This window comes from Rhamphochromis longiceps, linkage group LG3 (assembly GCF_057381845.1).
Source record: "Rhamphochromis longiceps isolate RC_006_pf linkage group LG3, R_longiceps_female_GT1.1, whole genome shotgun sequence".
NCBI classification, from domain to species: domain Eukaryota; kingdom Metazoa; phylum Chordata; class Actinopteri; order Cichliformes; family Cichlidae; genus Rhamphochromis; species Rhamphochromis longiceps.
In genome coordinates, this window is record NC_140559.1 from 40253050 (window position 1) to 40268829 (window position 15780).

The 15780-nt window shown below is 41.4% G+C and overlaps 1 protein-coding gene across 1 annotated transcript; it reads right to left on the reverse strand.

Moving 5' to 3' along the window:
* On the reverse strand, positions 1 to 15010 carry LOC146674658 (Fc receptor-like protein 5). Its single transcript, XM_085397240.1, has 16 exons — positions 14974 to 15010; positions 14555 to 14587; positions 12591 to 12863; positions 12215 to 12475; positions 11160 to 11432; positions 9832 to 10098; positions 9069 to 9347; positions 8677 to 8952; positions 8175 to 8474; positions 7743 to 8003; positions 7250 to 7498; positions 6963 to 7082; positions 897 to 959; positions 732 to 791; positions 340 to 402; positions 1 to 125 (listed from the first exon to the last, which is right to left on the reverse strand). Exons 1-16 carry the CDS (start codon positions 15008 to 15010, stop codon positions 1 to 3), a joined length of 2940 nt encoding a protein of 979 aa, XP_085253366.1.
* Between the last annotated feature and the right edge of the window lie 770 nt (positions 15011 to 15780).

The window sequence follows — 15780 nt, forward strand, 5'->3', positions numbered from 1 at the left end:
TTATGAGCTGAAGACATTTAATAATGTGAAGAATAAATCAGCCTGCATGGCAGCAGAATTACTGAGAGAGCTTCCTGATGTGACTTCAGAATAAACTGCTGCATCAGCTGCAGGACTTGATTTTCCTGTGAATGACGAGAAGATCATTGAAAACAATAATATCATTAACCAGGAGGAAACTGGATGTCTCCACTAATGCAAAGATAAAATAGTAGATTTTTAAAAGCTGATGGATTGTGAATACATAAATATAAATATTAAAATAAACAGATTTACATTGTAAGAGCAGATAAACATGATGAACAATATTCAGTGGAGATGATGGCAGACTTTGCTCACCTTTGTTTTTCTTGGCTTTTTCTTTTTTGGGCTGTTTAACCTCAGCATACATCAGACTGTCCTCTAAAAGAGACGTCAGAGCTCAGGACACATTTGTTCAGCACAGATATGATACAAACATGTTGAATACATATGGACTTTAAACTTTTTACAACTACAGGGAAAGAAATCTAAGTAAAAATCATTTGTTGCCTGTGACACTTCAGCTTTGCATGTGTGTGTTTTGTGATTGAGGTCTGGGTCAGAATCTGTGGATGCTGTGATTCAGTAAAGCTGAAACACTGATTAGTAAGTGAATAACTAAACTCCATGTTGACCTATAATTACCTGCAATATAATGATGTGATGACATGTTCAAGTACAAACACTGAATGAGACTGTTGTGACTGTACCTGCAGCTCCCGTCTTCACCTCAGAGTAAACAGCACTCTGCTCTGGTTTATGATGCTTCCCTGTGAAGATGATCGAATCCACAAAAGAAAAACATTTAATATATTTTTAAACTTTTCAAAAACTTTCCAGGCTTTTATTCTACATTGTATGTTTTGTGTACTCACACTTATTTCCAAAGTTTTCCAGTTCAATATTAGAGTAAATGACATCTGGGGGTTTATCTGCACCTGAAATGTTCATATTTTAGTTACACAATTGTAAACCAATGACATGGTGCCAGTTTCCTTAAATTAAAAGACTGTTTCATCTCTAGCTGCTCTGTGCTTTTCACATGATGTACTGCACCAGTGTTTCAGTGGCTCACACATGAAAACCAACATGACACATTTTTCAAAGATAAATGAAAAAACAGAAAAACCTTTTACAGAGTTTCATTAGTTGTGTTTAAATCAACAACAGGACTATCAGATATTTTCAGAGCATGAACCCATCATGGTGTTACTGTTTGTGTTGTTCTGATATGAAACAATAACATTTGTGGATTCTTTCAGTCGAGTTAAAGATACAATCAGTTTATAAAATCCTGTTTGTTTCTGATCTTTTGTGCATGTAGTCAGTTGGTTATTTAGATGTTTGTGCAACTAGATTTTAATAAAAACTGAGCACAAACTGAATCTAAGACATGTGAAAGTTAATGGAGATCTGGAAAGACCAGCTGTGGGGAAGACAAGCGTCCTAGGGTCAGCTGCAGGGACAGTAGGGAGACCTCCACCCATTGCTCCACCACCACAAGATGTTCCATGATTAATGGAGCAAAACATCAATGAAGGGTGGCTCCCAGCTGATGACCCTTCAGCTACCATGATGTAACTGTTGGAGGTACACAGTGTTGGGGAGTAATGGAATACATGTACCGCCGTTACGTATTTAAAATACAAAATATGAGTAACTGTATTCCGTTACAGTTACCGTTTAAAAAGGTGGTATTTAGAATACAGTTACTTTGTTGAAATAAATGGATTACACTGCGGTACTTTCCTGTTTCATTTTGTCGCGGGTCAGGACTGATTGGGTTTTGTTTGACAGCTACGTTCTGTTGTTCCAGGCGGCAGCGTTACGGTTGCCATGGTTACAGGGCGACGCTCTCTCTCTCTCTCTCTGCGACTGTGTGTTTCCTGGGCGATCCCACAACTTAGACATTCACATTACTCACACCCTCATTACACATACATATAGGATCTTGGGGGTGGGCACAATACACGGAGTCCAAGTTACCATCAGGGTGTACACCTCACCCCAAGAATCATTGCCCACCTCTCAATTTTAAATACACGTAGACAGGGCTGGACTGGGACAAAAAATCGGCCCGGGCATTTTGACTAGAGACCGGCCCACCAAAAATGTGACGTCATTCAGAAACCGCAAAGGATTCTGGGAACTTGTGGCAAACAGGTACTAGCGCATGCAGGCTTTCAATTGAACTCAGTTACACAGCTATAAAAAGAAACACAAAAAATGGCAAGAAGCTGTTGTATTATTAACTGCAATAGCCGGTGTTGTGCCAAAAAGTGATTTCCGGTATTTGCCAAAAATTGATTGCTCGTATTTAAATTGCTATGAGTAACTTGTTGGGCTATAATATGTGAAACATATGTCAAATGCATCCCTCATGGATGACATAAAGTCATCTCTCCATCTCTCTCTGCTGCTCTTCTGTCTCCTGTCACGGACTTCTCCACTTTTGATGATAAATCAGCCTGGTGCAACATGTAAGGATTGGCACAATTTGTTAAGATTGTGAGGAGTTTGAGAAACTAACCTTAAGCATAAAATACAATTTACTATCAGTAACTTCATAGCACCCGCCCAGCAGTATATAAACGCCGTCATGCTAGCTAGTACGCAGTACCAGTTATTCTAAGCGACTGTAAAAAGTCAGCACAACGAAAACAAACTCCAACTAAACTTGGTTTATATCTGACACAGATAGACAGCAGGTCATAACCTCTTACCTAAAGTTCAGTTCACTTGCCACTATGACCGGCGGCCACCTCGGTCTCTCTTCCTCCTGCCTCCCCTTTCCCTTATCCACCTGCTGGCCTCCGCCACTTGCTGATGTTGCTAAATCTGTGGAAGCTCTGTCATAGCCACCGCCAAACAATTCAGTTATTTTTACACATTTGGCAGCGTCTGCCTGAAGGGCTTGTTTCTTTTTGGCCCTAATTTTTTCTGCACCTCCTTTCCTTTTTTGTTCTCCATTTTCGTCTCCATTAGTTCGTCTATAAGATTGCTAAACAAGGGGGCGGGTGCATCCGACCTCCTCGGCTGTAATTGGTCCAGCCCAGAGTCGATCATGACCAATTGGCCAATCCAACACCTTTCATTATTTATACCCTTCCAAAAAAAAAAATCGATCGGCCCATAAAAACAAAAAATCGCCAGCGGCCCACCGGGCAAATGCCCGGTATGCCCGATGGCCAGTCCAGCTATGCACGTAGACATTGAGGGCTAGCAGGAGGAACTATGCGCTTACCTGCTGCTCCTTGGCAGGTAGCTCCATGCCCTCCTGGGTTTTAATTGCACCTTAGAACACACATGCATCAACACTACTATGAGCGGGTGGAGGGAGGTTTGGAGTCTTCTCTCACCCCCATTCTCTGCGGCCTGCTGGAGCGGGGGGGCTAGGAGGAGTTGGCCGTCCGGCTGCGGTCTGGTGTGTGGGGCCTCCCTGCTGCTGCGGAGTCGGGGCGGTCTGCCTCTCCCCACCGCAGGGAAAAGGGTAACACCACCTGGGTCTGGGTGCGGTTCCCCCCTCCAGGGGCAAGGGTACCTAGACCCGGTTTGTAGAGTACGCTTGGGGAGTGTGATCGTGTATACAGCGTCTCTTTATGTCTGTCTCCACGTCGGTTGAGTGTGAAGTGCATATGAGAGCATGAGGGTGGGAATGGATGTTTGTGTCTGTGTGTGCCTGTATGTTTGTGTCTATATGTCAGGTTGGGTATCAGACGCCACCTCTCTGGGGACATCTCGGGCCCTCCAAGGTTTGGAGGCCTATCTCCACCCACCACCACTTCCCCTACCGGTGGCGGACTCCCTCAGGTGTCGGTGCGTTGGTTGTTCTTTGTATCTGGGGGTGGGCGTCCGGGTACACACCGGCTCACTCCTTGGCGGCCGCTTATTGGGGCTCGCTCGGGCCATTTCGGAGGTGGGGTGCCCCCGGCCTCTCGGCCTGGGGCTCGGTCACTCAGGCACAGCTGGCTGCCGGCGGAGCTCATGGGCGCGTCACTGCAACTCCCCCTGGCTTCTGCTCCGTGGCTGCTGAATGAGCCCTCATCTGGGACTCTCCTTAGCTCTTACTGGGACAGTGGCGCAGCTGCCCCTCTGTGGGTCTTCCTTGGTCTCTTGTGTTCTGGGGGCCTCTGGATGTCTGGAGTTTTGATCTCCTCCATACCTGCTTGATACCATAAAGGACAGGGCTGTGGCTCCCCAGCAGATCATTACATGGAGAAACCTTTGGAATGCAAGCATGCTGATCCACACAGGTATGCACACAGGTGTACACATGGGTATTCACAGACGCGGACTACAGCTTTCTTGGCTGCTGCCTCAAAGCACACTGTGCGCTGTCTATCTTGCGTGTTGCACAATATCGTTTATTATTTAGTAACTATTGATATCAATGGCTGGCTAGTTTATTGTGATGGTGCTGTTTTTTTTTCTATTATTATGTTGCTCTTTGTTGTTTGCTGTCTCCTCTGTTTTTTTTCTCCATACAGGTGACCCAGGAGTTTTTTGTTTTTTTGTTTTTTTTTTTGTTTGTTTGTTTTTTTCTCTCTTCCCCCCCTTCTCACCGTCTCTTCTCCCCTTTGGTTTTCTTTCTTTCTCTCCCCCTCTTTCTTTCATTCTTTCCCCCTGTCCTATCCCCCAGTCATGTCTGTCCCGTTTGCAACTAAAAATAAAATAAATTCATAATTATAATAAAGGTCAATCAAATGGACCAATATGGCAAGGCCATGATGATCCACTTGGTAAAATAAATCCGCTTGGCATCTTTCTTGGCCTCAAGATAACAATTCTGATGGCTATAGATCCAAACGGGACAAAAAAAGAAAAGAAAAAAAAAAAAAGAGAGAGAGAGCGCCTTTTCGTTGTTGTTGTTGTTGTTGTGCTAAGCTAACAGGCAGAATGCTACAAGCATAGCTCTAAAGAATGTAGCATCATGGGCAGTGTAGTCCGTGTTGCAGGGAGAATGGACTGCCATACACGTTATGTGTCTGTGAGCGCGAGGAGGGAGAAAAAGGGGAGTAGAAAGGTACAAGTTGTCATCGAGGAAAAACGGGAGCTGGAAGCATGTAAATATAATAATAACCACTGCAGCCAAGAAGAGTGCCTGACGAGCCCAGTTGTAAGTAAGCTATTAAGACTCGACTGTACACCGTGTTCGTGTTTTCCTCCGAAAACAATAAGTTCCATTGGAGCAGCCTTTCAACGCCTCTTTCTGTCTCTCGCAAGAAAAGTTGACCCACACAACAAAGTAAAGCTATTTTTTGGCTACGAGCCGACAGGGACCCCGCCGTATTAGTCAGAGGTCCCTTTACTACAGTTCGGAGTCGCGGACCTTCAGTAATAGTAATAAATCACACAGCAATAGTACATTCACGTTGTTGTAAAGAGCATGATAATATATTAAGTAATCCAAAGTATTCAGAATACGTTACTGTCATTGAGTAACGTAACGGAATACGTTACAGAATACATTTTGGGGCATGTATTCTGTATTCTGTAATGGAATACATTTTAAAAGTAACCTTCCCAACACTGGAGGTGCAACAGGTAACAATGTGTAGCAGGTAACTTCCTGCCTGTGCTTCCTTCAAGGTCCCTGAATGGTTGACCCGGGGTTTGATGTTTTGGTTTCTCTGGTTTTCTATTTTTGATCATTCTTAGTTTCATAGTTCTGTATTTTGTATTGTTGACATTCTCGTTTTCTCGTATGATGTTATGTTTACATTACAGTTATCTGTCTATTTGGTTAATGAGAGGTTGTTTATCCCCTTGTGTTCTCACTCTGTTCTCCATGTTTTGTTTACTGTCTGCGTCAAGCTCGTGTGTCTTACTCCAGGTCTCAGTGTCACTCATTTCCTGTTTTATTTTGGACTCTGTTCTCGTCTGTATCGTGGGTCTAGTTTTACATCCTCCATAGTCATTCTGTTAACCTCTTTTCCATTAGTAACTACTCAGGTCAGGTCACCATGGTTTTCAGGGTTTTCCATCAGGTCATAGTTCCTGTTACCAGGTACTTTTTCAGTATTTACTCAGCCGGAGTTCCAGGCGACCCGAGGCGATCCCAAAATGTGACGTCAACAGCCTGCATCCCACTGATTGACTGCTCAGTGGCGTCACTCAATGACTTATGAGAGTATTACATTGATGAAAATCAAAACAGCCATTTTTGAAACCCAGCAATGAGGAAAACAGCTACAAAAGCAACACCGTGGTCCCAGAGTCTGACGAAAATTCACAGACTGAGCAGCAGGTATATCATCGCCTCAACGTCCACCTTCATTGTAGTGTGTTTGACGCATCCTAATTACGTCACAGGATGCTCAGCCACGTTGCTATTAGGACGACCACACACATTAGGTGGTACTTGACTGTAACAGAAAACCAGTCAATACGATTCGAATAGTTGTGAGTTGATCCAAGTAGGTACTAATGCAGGGGTGGCAATTCCAGGCCCCGAGGGCTGGTCTCCTGCAGGTTTTAGATCTCACCTTGGGTTAACACACCTGAATCACATTATTAGTTTGTTACCTCTGGAGAACTTCAGGACATGTTGAGGACCTAATTTTTAAATCAGCTGTGTTGGTTCAAGGACACATCTAAAACCTGCAGGGACACCGGTCCTCGAAGCCTGGAGTTGTCCACCGATGTACTAATGGAAAAGGGGCATTAGTTATCACTGTGTTCCCACCTGTTTCCCATCATCTCATTATATTGTGTTTTATAGACTGTCTCAATCTTCCTTTACTGTCACATCCTTCATCAAAGTTTGTTTTAATAAGATTTGTAGAAATTTGTTTTCCTAGTTTTTTTTATTTGGATAATTTTCTAAGTTCTGTGATAAAGTTGTGTTTTAGTTTACTAACCGTGACAGATACTCAATGAAATGTCAATATCAATACTAATACTAATAATAACAATAATAATAACAGAAAAGAGGCTCTTACACTTGGACTGTCTGCAGCGATACAACAAGAGCAGGAGAATAATAATGAGAGAGACTCCACAAACCAGTCCAACAATCAACCACACAGGAGACGAAGAGCTGTCAGCTCCTGACACAGTTACTGTAACAACAAATAGCAATTAATTATTAATAAATTAGAATTTTATAAAAAAAAAAATACTTTTATAAAATGGAGCCGAGTGACTTTGAGACTTAAATCAGACAATATAACGTTCCTTCTCAGTCATTGGTTTATAAAAATCCATCAGATGTTTTGATCCTGCTCACCTTTAACTGACATCCAGCTCTGTGCTGACTCTCTTCCTGAGTACTGACACTTGTAGAAACCTTCATCAGACTTTGACACTGCAGAGATCTTCAGCTCCCCTCGGGGATCATTTTGAATAAGTTTGTCATTGTGATAGAAAAACACATTGGAAAGTATTTTTTGTGTTCTCAAACTGCAGCTCAGACTAACAGAAGCTCCCTCAGTCACAGGATGAACAGGACTCACCAGGATAGGACCATCACCATCATCTGTGACACAATCACACACAATTGTTTCAGTCACATCAGCTGGTGCACACATTTAGAAAGAGCTGACAAACAATAATAAGAACAGATTGTACAAATGTTTTTCATCATGAAGATCTGATCTTGTGTATTTAAAAACTGCTATTTTTCTCCAGATAAAATGACTTCACATACAGCAAAGCTGGGACAAAAGTTCATGTGACGTCTAAATCATTCAGATCCAAGAAGTAAATGTATAATAACATACTCTGTACAGTGATGTTGACTGCACTGCTGAACTCTCCTGATCCAGACTCACACCAGTACACTGCAGTATCTGACTTTGATGTGTTGATGTCACATGTGGATCCAGTCATTCTCCTACAGTCAGAGTACAGTCGGCCGTCCTCAGAGAACTTCCTCACTCTCCACTCAGGGAAGTTTCCCTCACAGGTCAGTGAGACAGAGTCAGAGGTGAAGTGTTGCACTCTGTCAGGACTCACTGTGAGAGACGCTGCTGAATGAACATCTGGAAACAACATGCAGTGAAGACACAAAGCTCACAGATGTTAGGATCAACATATCACAGTGGAAATATACGTTTGACTTTTGTTTGGTTCACAAGAGTCCTGATAGTCATGCAGCCAGATTTACAGACTTTCAAATCATCAGCATGAAGATTAAAAATCCTCAAACTGACCTGCAGACCAAACAAACTTTGGTCGACTGTGATCAGTGTGATACTCTGGGTCTCCTCTTCCAGCTCTGCACACATATCCTGCTGTGTGTGTCTGTCCATGAATGATGTAGGAGTCCTGTGCAGTCCCACTGCCATCAGGTAGCAGCTCATAACTGGAGGATTTCTCTGATAGATCAGGAACAGCTTTATACCAGTAGAAGCTCCATCCTGCAGACGGATGTTCAACCTCACAGTTCAGAGTTACTGAGGCTCCAGGACTCAGCCATGATGGAGACACAGTGAGGACAGGACGGGGTTCATCTGTTCAACAAAGATTTTCTCTCAATCTTTCGTCTCTTAACTCTGAATTCAATGTCACTAAAATGTTGGCTCACAAATATTTATGATGAACTTTAAGAGTGAGACTATCTAAACATGTCAAATATCTCAACATGTACTAATAAAAACATATTTTTACAAACTGTTTCTATTTCCAGGTTAAATGAACTATGACTCTACTTACTGTCAGAAACTGTCAGTGTGACTGAATCACTCCACTCTGTTGTTTCATGCTGTGAACTTTTCATTCTGCCCTTACAGCGATAGTTTCCACTGTTGGATGATGAAGCAGATCTAATCCTGTATTCATTTTGATTTGGAGCTTTTATCATGCTGTTTGTTTCCCACTCATAATCCCACTCAGTGTCTCCTCCGTGGATCTCACATCGGACAGTGATCGTCTCTCCTCTGTATATCTCAGACCAGTTTGGATACAGAGTCACAACAGGCCTGTTTGAGGCTGTTACTGTTCAAGAAAGTACAATAAAAACACGTGAATGTCAAAAATGTTGAAGTTTTTTTTTTCTTCATCTTCCTCCTTAATCAGGAATTTATCTGACTTCATGTTAAACTGACCAGTTTTCCCAATCCTGACTGACTGGCTGTCCTCTGTGTAGTAAACTGGGTTTCCTCTTCCTCCTCTGCACCTGTAGAGTCCTTCCTGTGAGACACTGATTTGTCCATTTGAGTGGAAAACTGCATCTTGTGTGGTCAGGGCTTCAGAGGATTTCTCATCTCTGTACCAGTAGTATTTCCATCCAGATGATGATGATGGGCTCACAGAGCAGGTCAGGGTCACACTGCCCCCTACTGGAACAGCTGTGTTATCAGCTCTCAGTTTGGCCTTTGGTTTATCTGCAGTTCAGTTTAGAAAAAGAACAAAAGTCAATGACTGAATCAAACCAGTTTAAATAACTTGGTGGAAATATGGAAAGAATAAATATCACATAACTTTAATGGTGAAGCTGCAACAAACTGTACAACTATCACACAAACACAACACTAATCTTTCATATTTAATTTGCTGCATTTCTAAGTTAAAAACACACATGAGGAACAATCAGTGGATTTAATGTTTCTTAGTGGATGTGGTGGAGCAGCTGAGACAGATTCAGCATTTGTTCTGCATTTCATCTTTCATGTATTAGAGCTGCACAGCAGAGAAGTTACTCTCATATGTTTTGTTCTCTTCACTGTGAATAAAAAGCTGCTGTTCAGGTTTTTGTTGTTGGAATAAAAACTAAACATTTTACTGACCAACATGAAAGACAGTTATAAAGCTGTAAGAAAGAAGAAGTGCTTTTTTCCTTATTTAGATACTCTGGATGAAAGATCTTACATGATACAGTCAGTGTGATGATATCACTCCACTCTGAGAAGAAATAGTCCCTCCTGCCCCGGCAGCTGTATCCTCCACTGTCAGACTCAGTAGTTCTGATGATTCTGTATTCATTGGATGTTGGAGGTGTGTTTAACTTGGCTGCTCTCCATTCATACATCCACTGAGCTCCTTCACCTCCCTGAATCTCACATCTGACAGTGACTGTCTCACCGCTGTATATCTGAGTCCAGGATGGCTGCAGGGTCACAGTGGGCTTACTGGGAACTGTTCACAGAAAAATATCCAGTTAGAGACAAATAGAAACATAAAAATTCAGATGTTTAAAACATGAGAGTAACATGAGTGGAAAACAAATCAACCTCCAACAGGCTACAGGGTTAAACCACACCTCGGGCCAGTCTGACCACAGATAACTGTTTTCATCACGGCCACATCCCACTTAGTAAAATTGCTACAATCAGCACAAAGACAGTCAAAACCAGGCCAGAGGCAGGACTGTTTCATCAGGATGCACTGGGATATTTTCAAACACCCTGACCTGTAGCTGGTTTTTGATAGCATACTGTGCTACATGAAGAACTGTATAGCACAGCTGCACAGTAGCACAGAGGAATTAGCTCCACAGGGTTATACAGGTCACCCAGAGGATAGTCGGCCATCCTTTGCCCTCACTTGAAGACCTGCACAGCTCCCGCAGTCTCAGGAACACGAAGAAAATCCTTCAGGATCCATCTCACCCAGGTCATGCACTGTGTGAACGTCTACCTTCAGGCAGACATTTCAGAGCCATAAAGACAAAAACTAACAAACTAAGGAACAGCTTTGATCCCTCAGCCATCACCATGCTGAACGCTGAACAATCAGATCCAACACAACTCTCATATACAGTGTTTACATTGTTATAGCACAGTCTCATGTTTACACCTGCAGGTACGGCTGGTGTTTACATCAACACTGTAACACAGAAACATTTGTTTTGTTGTTTGTTATTAAAACAAAATCTGAAACTTTTCACTGCAAGATCTCATTTTTCTCCTCAATTTGAGGTTTTGTAGCTAAAACACATTTTTTAAAGGTCTGAATCGTTTTGTTGATGTTTTTTGGAGAGCACATTCTCTGTGAGGGTGAGTCCTTAATCTCACAATTTTGGACTTAAATCAAAAACAAAGTTGAATAAATGTTTCTATTTTCCCACCTCTCCAAGTAATCTTAATGAGCAGAAAACTTATCTGAGGGTTAATAAACTCACAGCTATTAGATAAAGTTGTTAGCACACATTACATAATGACCTCTTAGTCTGGTAGAAATAAAATAATTAAACTCACGAGTTTCTCTAACTGTGACGTCACTGCTGTCCTCTGTGTAGTAAACTGGATCTCCTCTCCCTCCTCTGCAGTGGTACAGACCTCCTTGTGAGACACTAATAACTCTGTTTGCTTCATTTCCTCTCATGAGCTGAGCTTTAGAAGAGACTGAATCACGTCTGAACCAGTCAAACTTCCAGCCAGCAGAGCCCTCCACAGAGCAGCTCAGTGTCACACTGCCCCCTGCTGGTATGACTGAACTTTGTGCTGTCAGTGTGGCTCTGGGTTTACTTGCTGTTGAAGAAACAAAATAAGTAAAACATTAAATCATCCTCAAGAATAAACTTGTTACAGCACTGATCAAACTTTAAACTTTCACTGATTAATTTATCTACAAACAGAAACAAAGTAGTTTTTGTTGGAGCTCTTTAAAGCACCTGCAAGGATAGCATGCTAATGCTAAGCTAGCCAATAACCAAGAGTGATGAACTTCATCCTAACAAACTGATGAGCAGTCAGGCTGCAGCTCCATTTCTACCTGTTCATGTTTCTACTGTAGAATCACCATGACAACCGATGTAAGGTCTCTTTGTGCTGATTTTGTGTAAGAACTTTTTTGCTTTACATTTTTGAGAAATGATCCCAACACTGATCCCAACAAAGAGGAGAAATACCTCCAACATGCACAAACATTTGACCTCACAGCCTCTAATTTGCATGAATGTCTTTGATATTCTGCTTAGAGATGGTGGCGACTCTCAAAGTGGAGCCAATGAGAATCAATCAATTCTTATCCATTCCCATCCCTACCTGCATGTGACACATTAGACTGTCTAACAAACTAAAGATTTCACTGATTTATCATCCTCTTATCAAACTGTCATCTCTGTACATTCCTCTTTAAACTGCTGATATTTTAAGAGCCTCCATGGTGTCTCTCCTTTCTGTTTGCACAGTGAGAAAGACTGTTGTCCTGAGCTGCCTGCAGACAGCTGGATAATTGTTGGAGTTTTCCTGTTAAGACAGATGTAAACATGAAAACATGAAATGTCAGCATGAATCATGGTCCAACTCACATGAAACTGTCAGTCTGAAGGCATCACTCCATCCTGTTAAGAGATAGTCACTGCTACCCCGACATCTGTAGTCTCCACTGTGGGACACTGAAACTCTGCTGATCCTGTATTCACTGGATGTTGGAGGGCTGTTTGTGTTGGGTGCTGTCCATTCATATTTCCACACCTTTCCTTCACCTCCCTGAATCTCACATCTGAGAGTGATTGTCTCACCAGTGAATATCTGAGACCAGCTGTGCTGCAGATTCACAGCAGCCCAAACTTTCCCTAACAAACAGATAAACACAAATATTAAACTGAAAAAATCATAAATTAATTGTTACTTCAGGTTAATCATGATGTTTCGTTTTATTTCACAACAAGATTTCACCCTCACCTTGTTTCTGAATTGTAACTGCAGCACTGTCCTCTGTGGAGAAAACTGGATCTCCTCTCCCTCCTCTGCAGTAATAGATGCCTCCTTCTGAAATACTGATCGTGTGCTCTGATGTTCCAGCTCCTATTTTCTGACCTCCAGAAAACTCTGAATCACGTCTGAACCAGTCAAACTTCCAGCCAGCAGAGCCCTCCACAGAGCAGTTCAGTGTCACACTGCCCCCTGCTGGTATGACTGAACTGTGTGCTGTCAGTGTGGCTCTGGGTTTACTTGCTGTTGATGTTACAGGAAAGACAAACATCAGACTGTCAGTTGCTTTAGGAAAAACTTTGTTATATAACAAATAAAGATTTCAACATAAAAACTCAATTGTAATTTTTAAAAAATCCAATTTATTTTTATTAATTTACAATTTATGTATTTTTTTAATTCAGTAAGTGCTTAATAGGTCACGACCCTGGATGATGGGTTAAGAAGATGGATGGAGTTCAATAATAGATCTCAGGTTTCTCAGGTAGGTCGGTCCCTGATCTCAGTGTGATCATCACACTTGATGCAAACAGGCACAAACAGCACAAGAAAAAAAAGTGACTTCAAAGCAAATTTGATGAGAATCAACAACTGGCAGCAGCACACATGAGGGCAGCACAGGTATCTCAGCTAACTGTTAGCCAGCCAGAGAGCCAGGAGCTAACACTGGATGTATATAACATGATGAAAACTTTATCAGAGTGAATCAAGAATCAGGTGAGACTGTTTTTATGCTCTGTCACCAAACTGTACTCCTAAATGCAGAGACAGGTGAACTATACACTGTTAGCTGATCTGAGGCCAGTTGATTGTGGTCACTCTTATTTTCAGATTTTTTGTTAATCTGTTTTTTATTTAAATGTTTGTTTTAAGGATCATGATCACATAAATATATATGCATAAAGATGCATAACCAGTGCACAGTCAGCAGCATTTATCATTCATAATTTACACAGATGTTTTTCATACTGTATGCTATCCCCGACCCCAACCAGGGCTGTGATGTGATAACAGAACTCTTCTCTGTTGATGATCAGCCTTTTCTTTTTTCAGCATCTGTATTTTCCATCGTCAGACAGCAGCTCTGCTCATTCTGTATTTATTGATTATGTTTGATCAACAACTTCAAATAAATTATAAAAACAAAATAATTGTGTCATAATTCTGAGCTGCAGTGGTGGAAACTACACATGTGCAGGTACTGAAGAAACTGAGATCATCACATCTGTGTTTAATGTTTGTTACGATTTTCTCTGATTTTGTTACTAAACTAAAACAAAGAACAATATGACTCAATGAAATGTGTCCAACTTACATGATACAGTCAGTGTGATGATGTCACTGCAGACTGAAAGACTCATGGTGCAGCAGCTGTATCCTCCACTGTCAGACTCAGTAGCTCTGCTGATTCTGTATTCAGATGTTCGAGGTCTGATTAATGTGCCATCTCTCCATACAAACAGCGTCTGACTTCCTTCACATCTGACAGTGACTGTCTCACTGCTGTATATCTGAGGCCAGGATGGTTCGAGGATCACGGTGGGCTTATTGGGAACTGTTCACATAAACACATCAAGTTAGAGATTGATGGAAGAATAAAGTCATTTTGAAGCTGAGCTGATTTTTATTGCTGCTGTTAAGAGTCAAAAGATTTACTGCATCCTGGTGACATTTGGACTTGAAAATAATAAGATGTGTTTTCATGAAACAAATTAAAGCAGTTAATTAATATTCTGAGTAAAACCACAGAGTGACTGCACAGACCTGCAGGATTTAACTCACTCACTGTTTATAAACCCATTTAGTATCTTAAATAAAACGATGCACAAACAGAGAAACAGGGTGTGATTTAAAATGGTGCATGAAATACAAAATATCAGATTAAAATTATACATATTATATGAATGTGAAGAAAACAAAGAACCATTTCTCACCTTCAGCATTAACGTAGAAGAGAGAACCGAGCACTAAAGTAAAGATTAAACATCATCAGGATCAAACTGACAGAAAATCAAACTCAAAATGAACAAAATTGTTTTTTAAAGATAAGTTTTCACATGACACAGTTACTGCTCATCAAAATATTTCTGTGCATAAAACACTATTAATATATGAACTTGTACACAACAATGAGTCAAGTGCAACAAGCAGCGATGTATCCAACACGATACTCCAGACTAAACTGAACCAAGGAACCAGCCAACATTTGTCTGTAACTTTCATAAACATCACAAATATGCTTTGTTCAAACTCTCACATAAACACTTCAAACCAGTGATACACTCTAATTCTCACACATGAGAAACACTTTCATTAATCAGTGCCATTCAAACAATGTCACAAATGTACTTACACAATAACCCCGTCATGCAGAGCAAAGAGTGCCCCATCCTCACATCCAGCCCTGCTGCACTCTGATCCTCAGCTGATCTCAAACACTTTGACTTTACATCAATAATAAAAAGAGAAGCTGCATTTAATACAGATAAGACCAGAGTGTTTCTTCTGACTGTGGCCTCTCTGTGCTTCCTTTCCTTTTATACAAACCTCAAACAGCTCCTGTAGCTTTGACCACAGCAGTTGTGTGACGTGTTCACATTTCCTGTCCACTGCAAACATGCAGGTTTGCTTCTTGTGTTTGCTTCTTACCTTCTGTTGTTTCAGGTCAGGTGACATATTTTACCAGCTCATAATTATGCTTTATTCTCAGAGACTTTTATGTGATTTGTGCAGTGTGCTGTGGATCATCATAATGTTGGAATATTTTATCTCGAGTCATCTTATCAGCAAATGTTTCTGAACATCCACAGACATTTATTGTGCGATACATGAATGCTGTTTTCCCAAAATGTGTTGTTTTCAGTTTCTGGCCACCACACTCACTCACTCTCCAGGATTATGCACAGACAATGATCTCCAAATATTTATTTGGTTTCATCTGCTTCCAATATCATATCAAATATCACTCATACGAAGGTGCCAGTGTTCACATTTTGAACAGAAAATACTGACGGTTTGAAAGAGGAGTGAAAAAGTACGTCTATGTCCACTGTGAATGACCAGAGTTGGTGCCTTATGGCATCAGCTGTCAGTCACCTACAATGTAGTTTTGAGATCCCTTCCTTGTGCCACAACCCCTCCATGGTACTTTCCTCAGGTG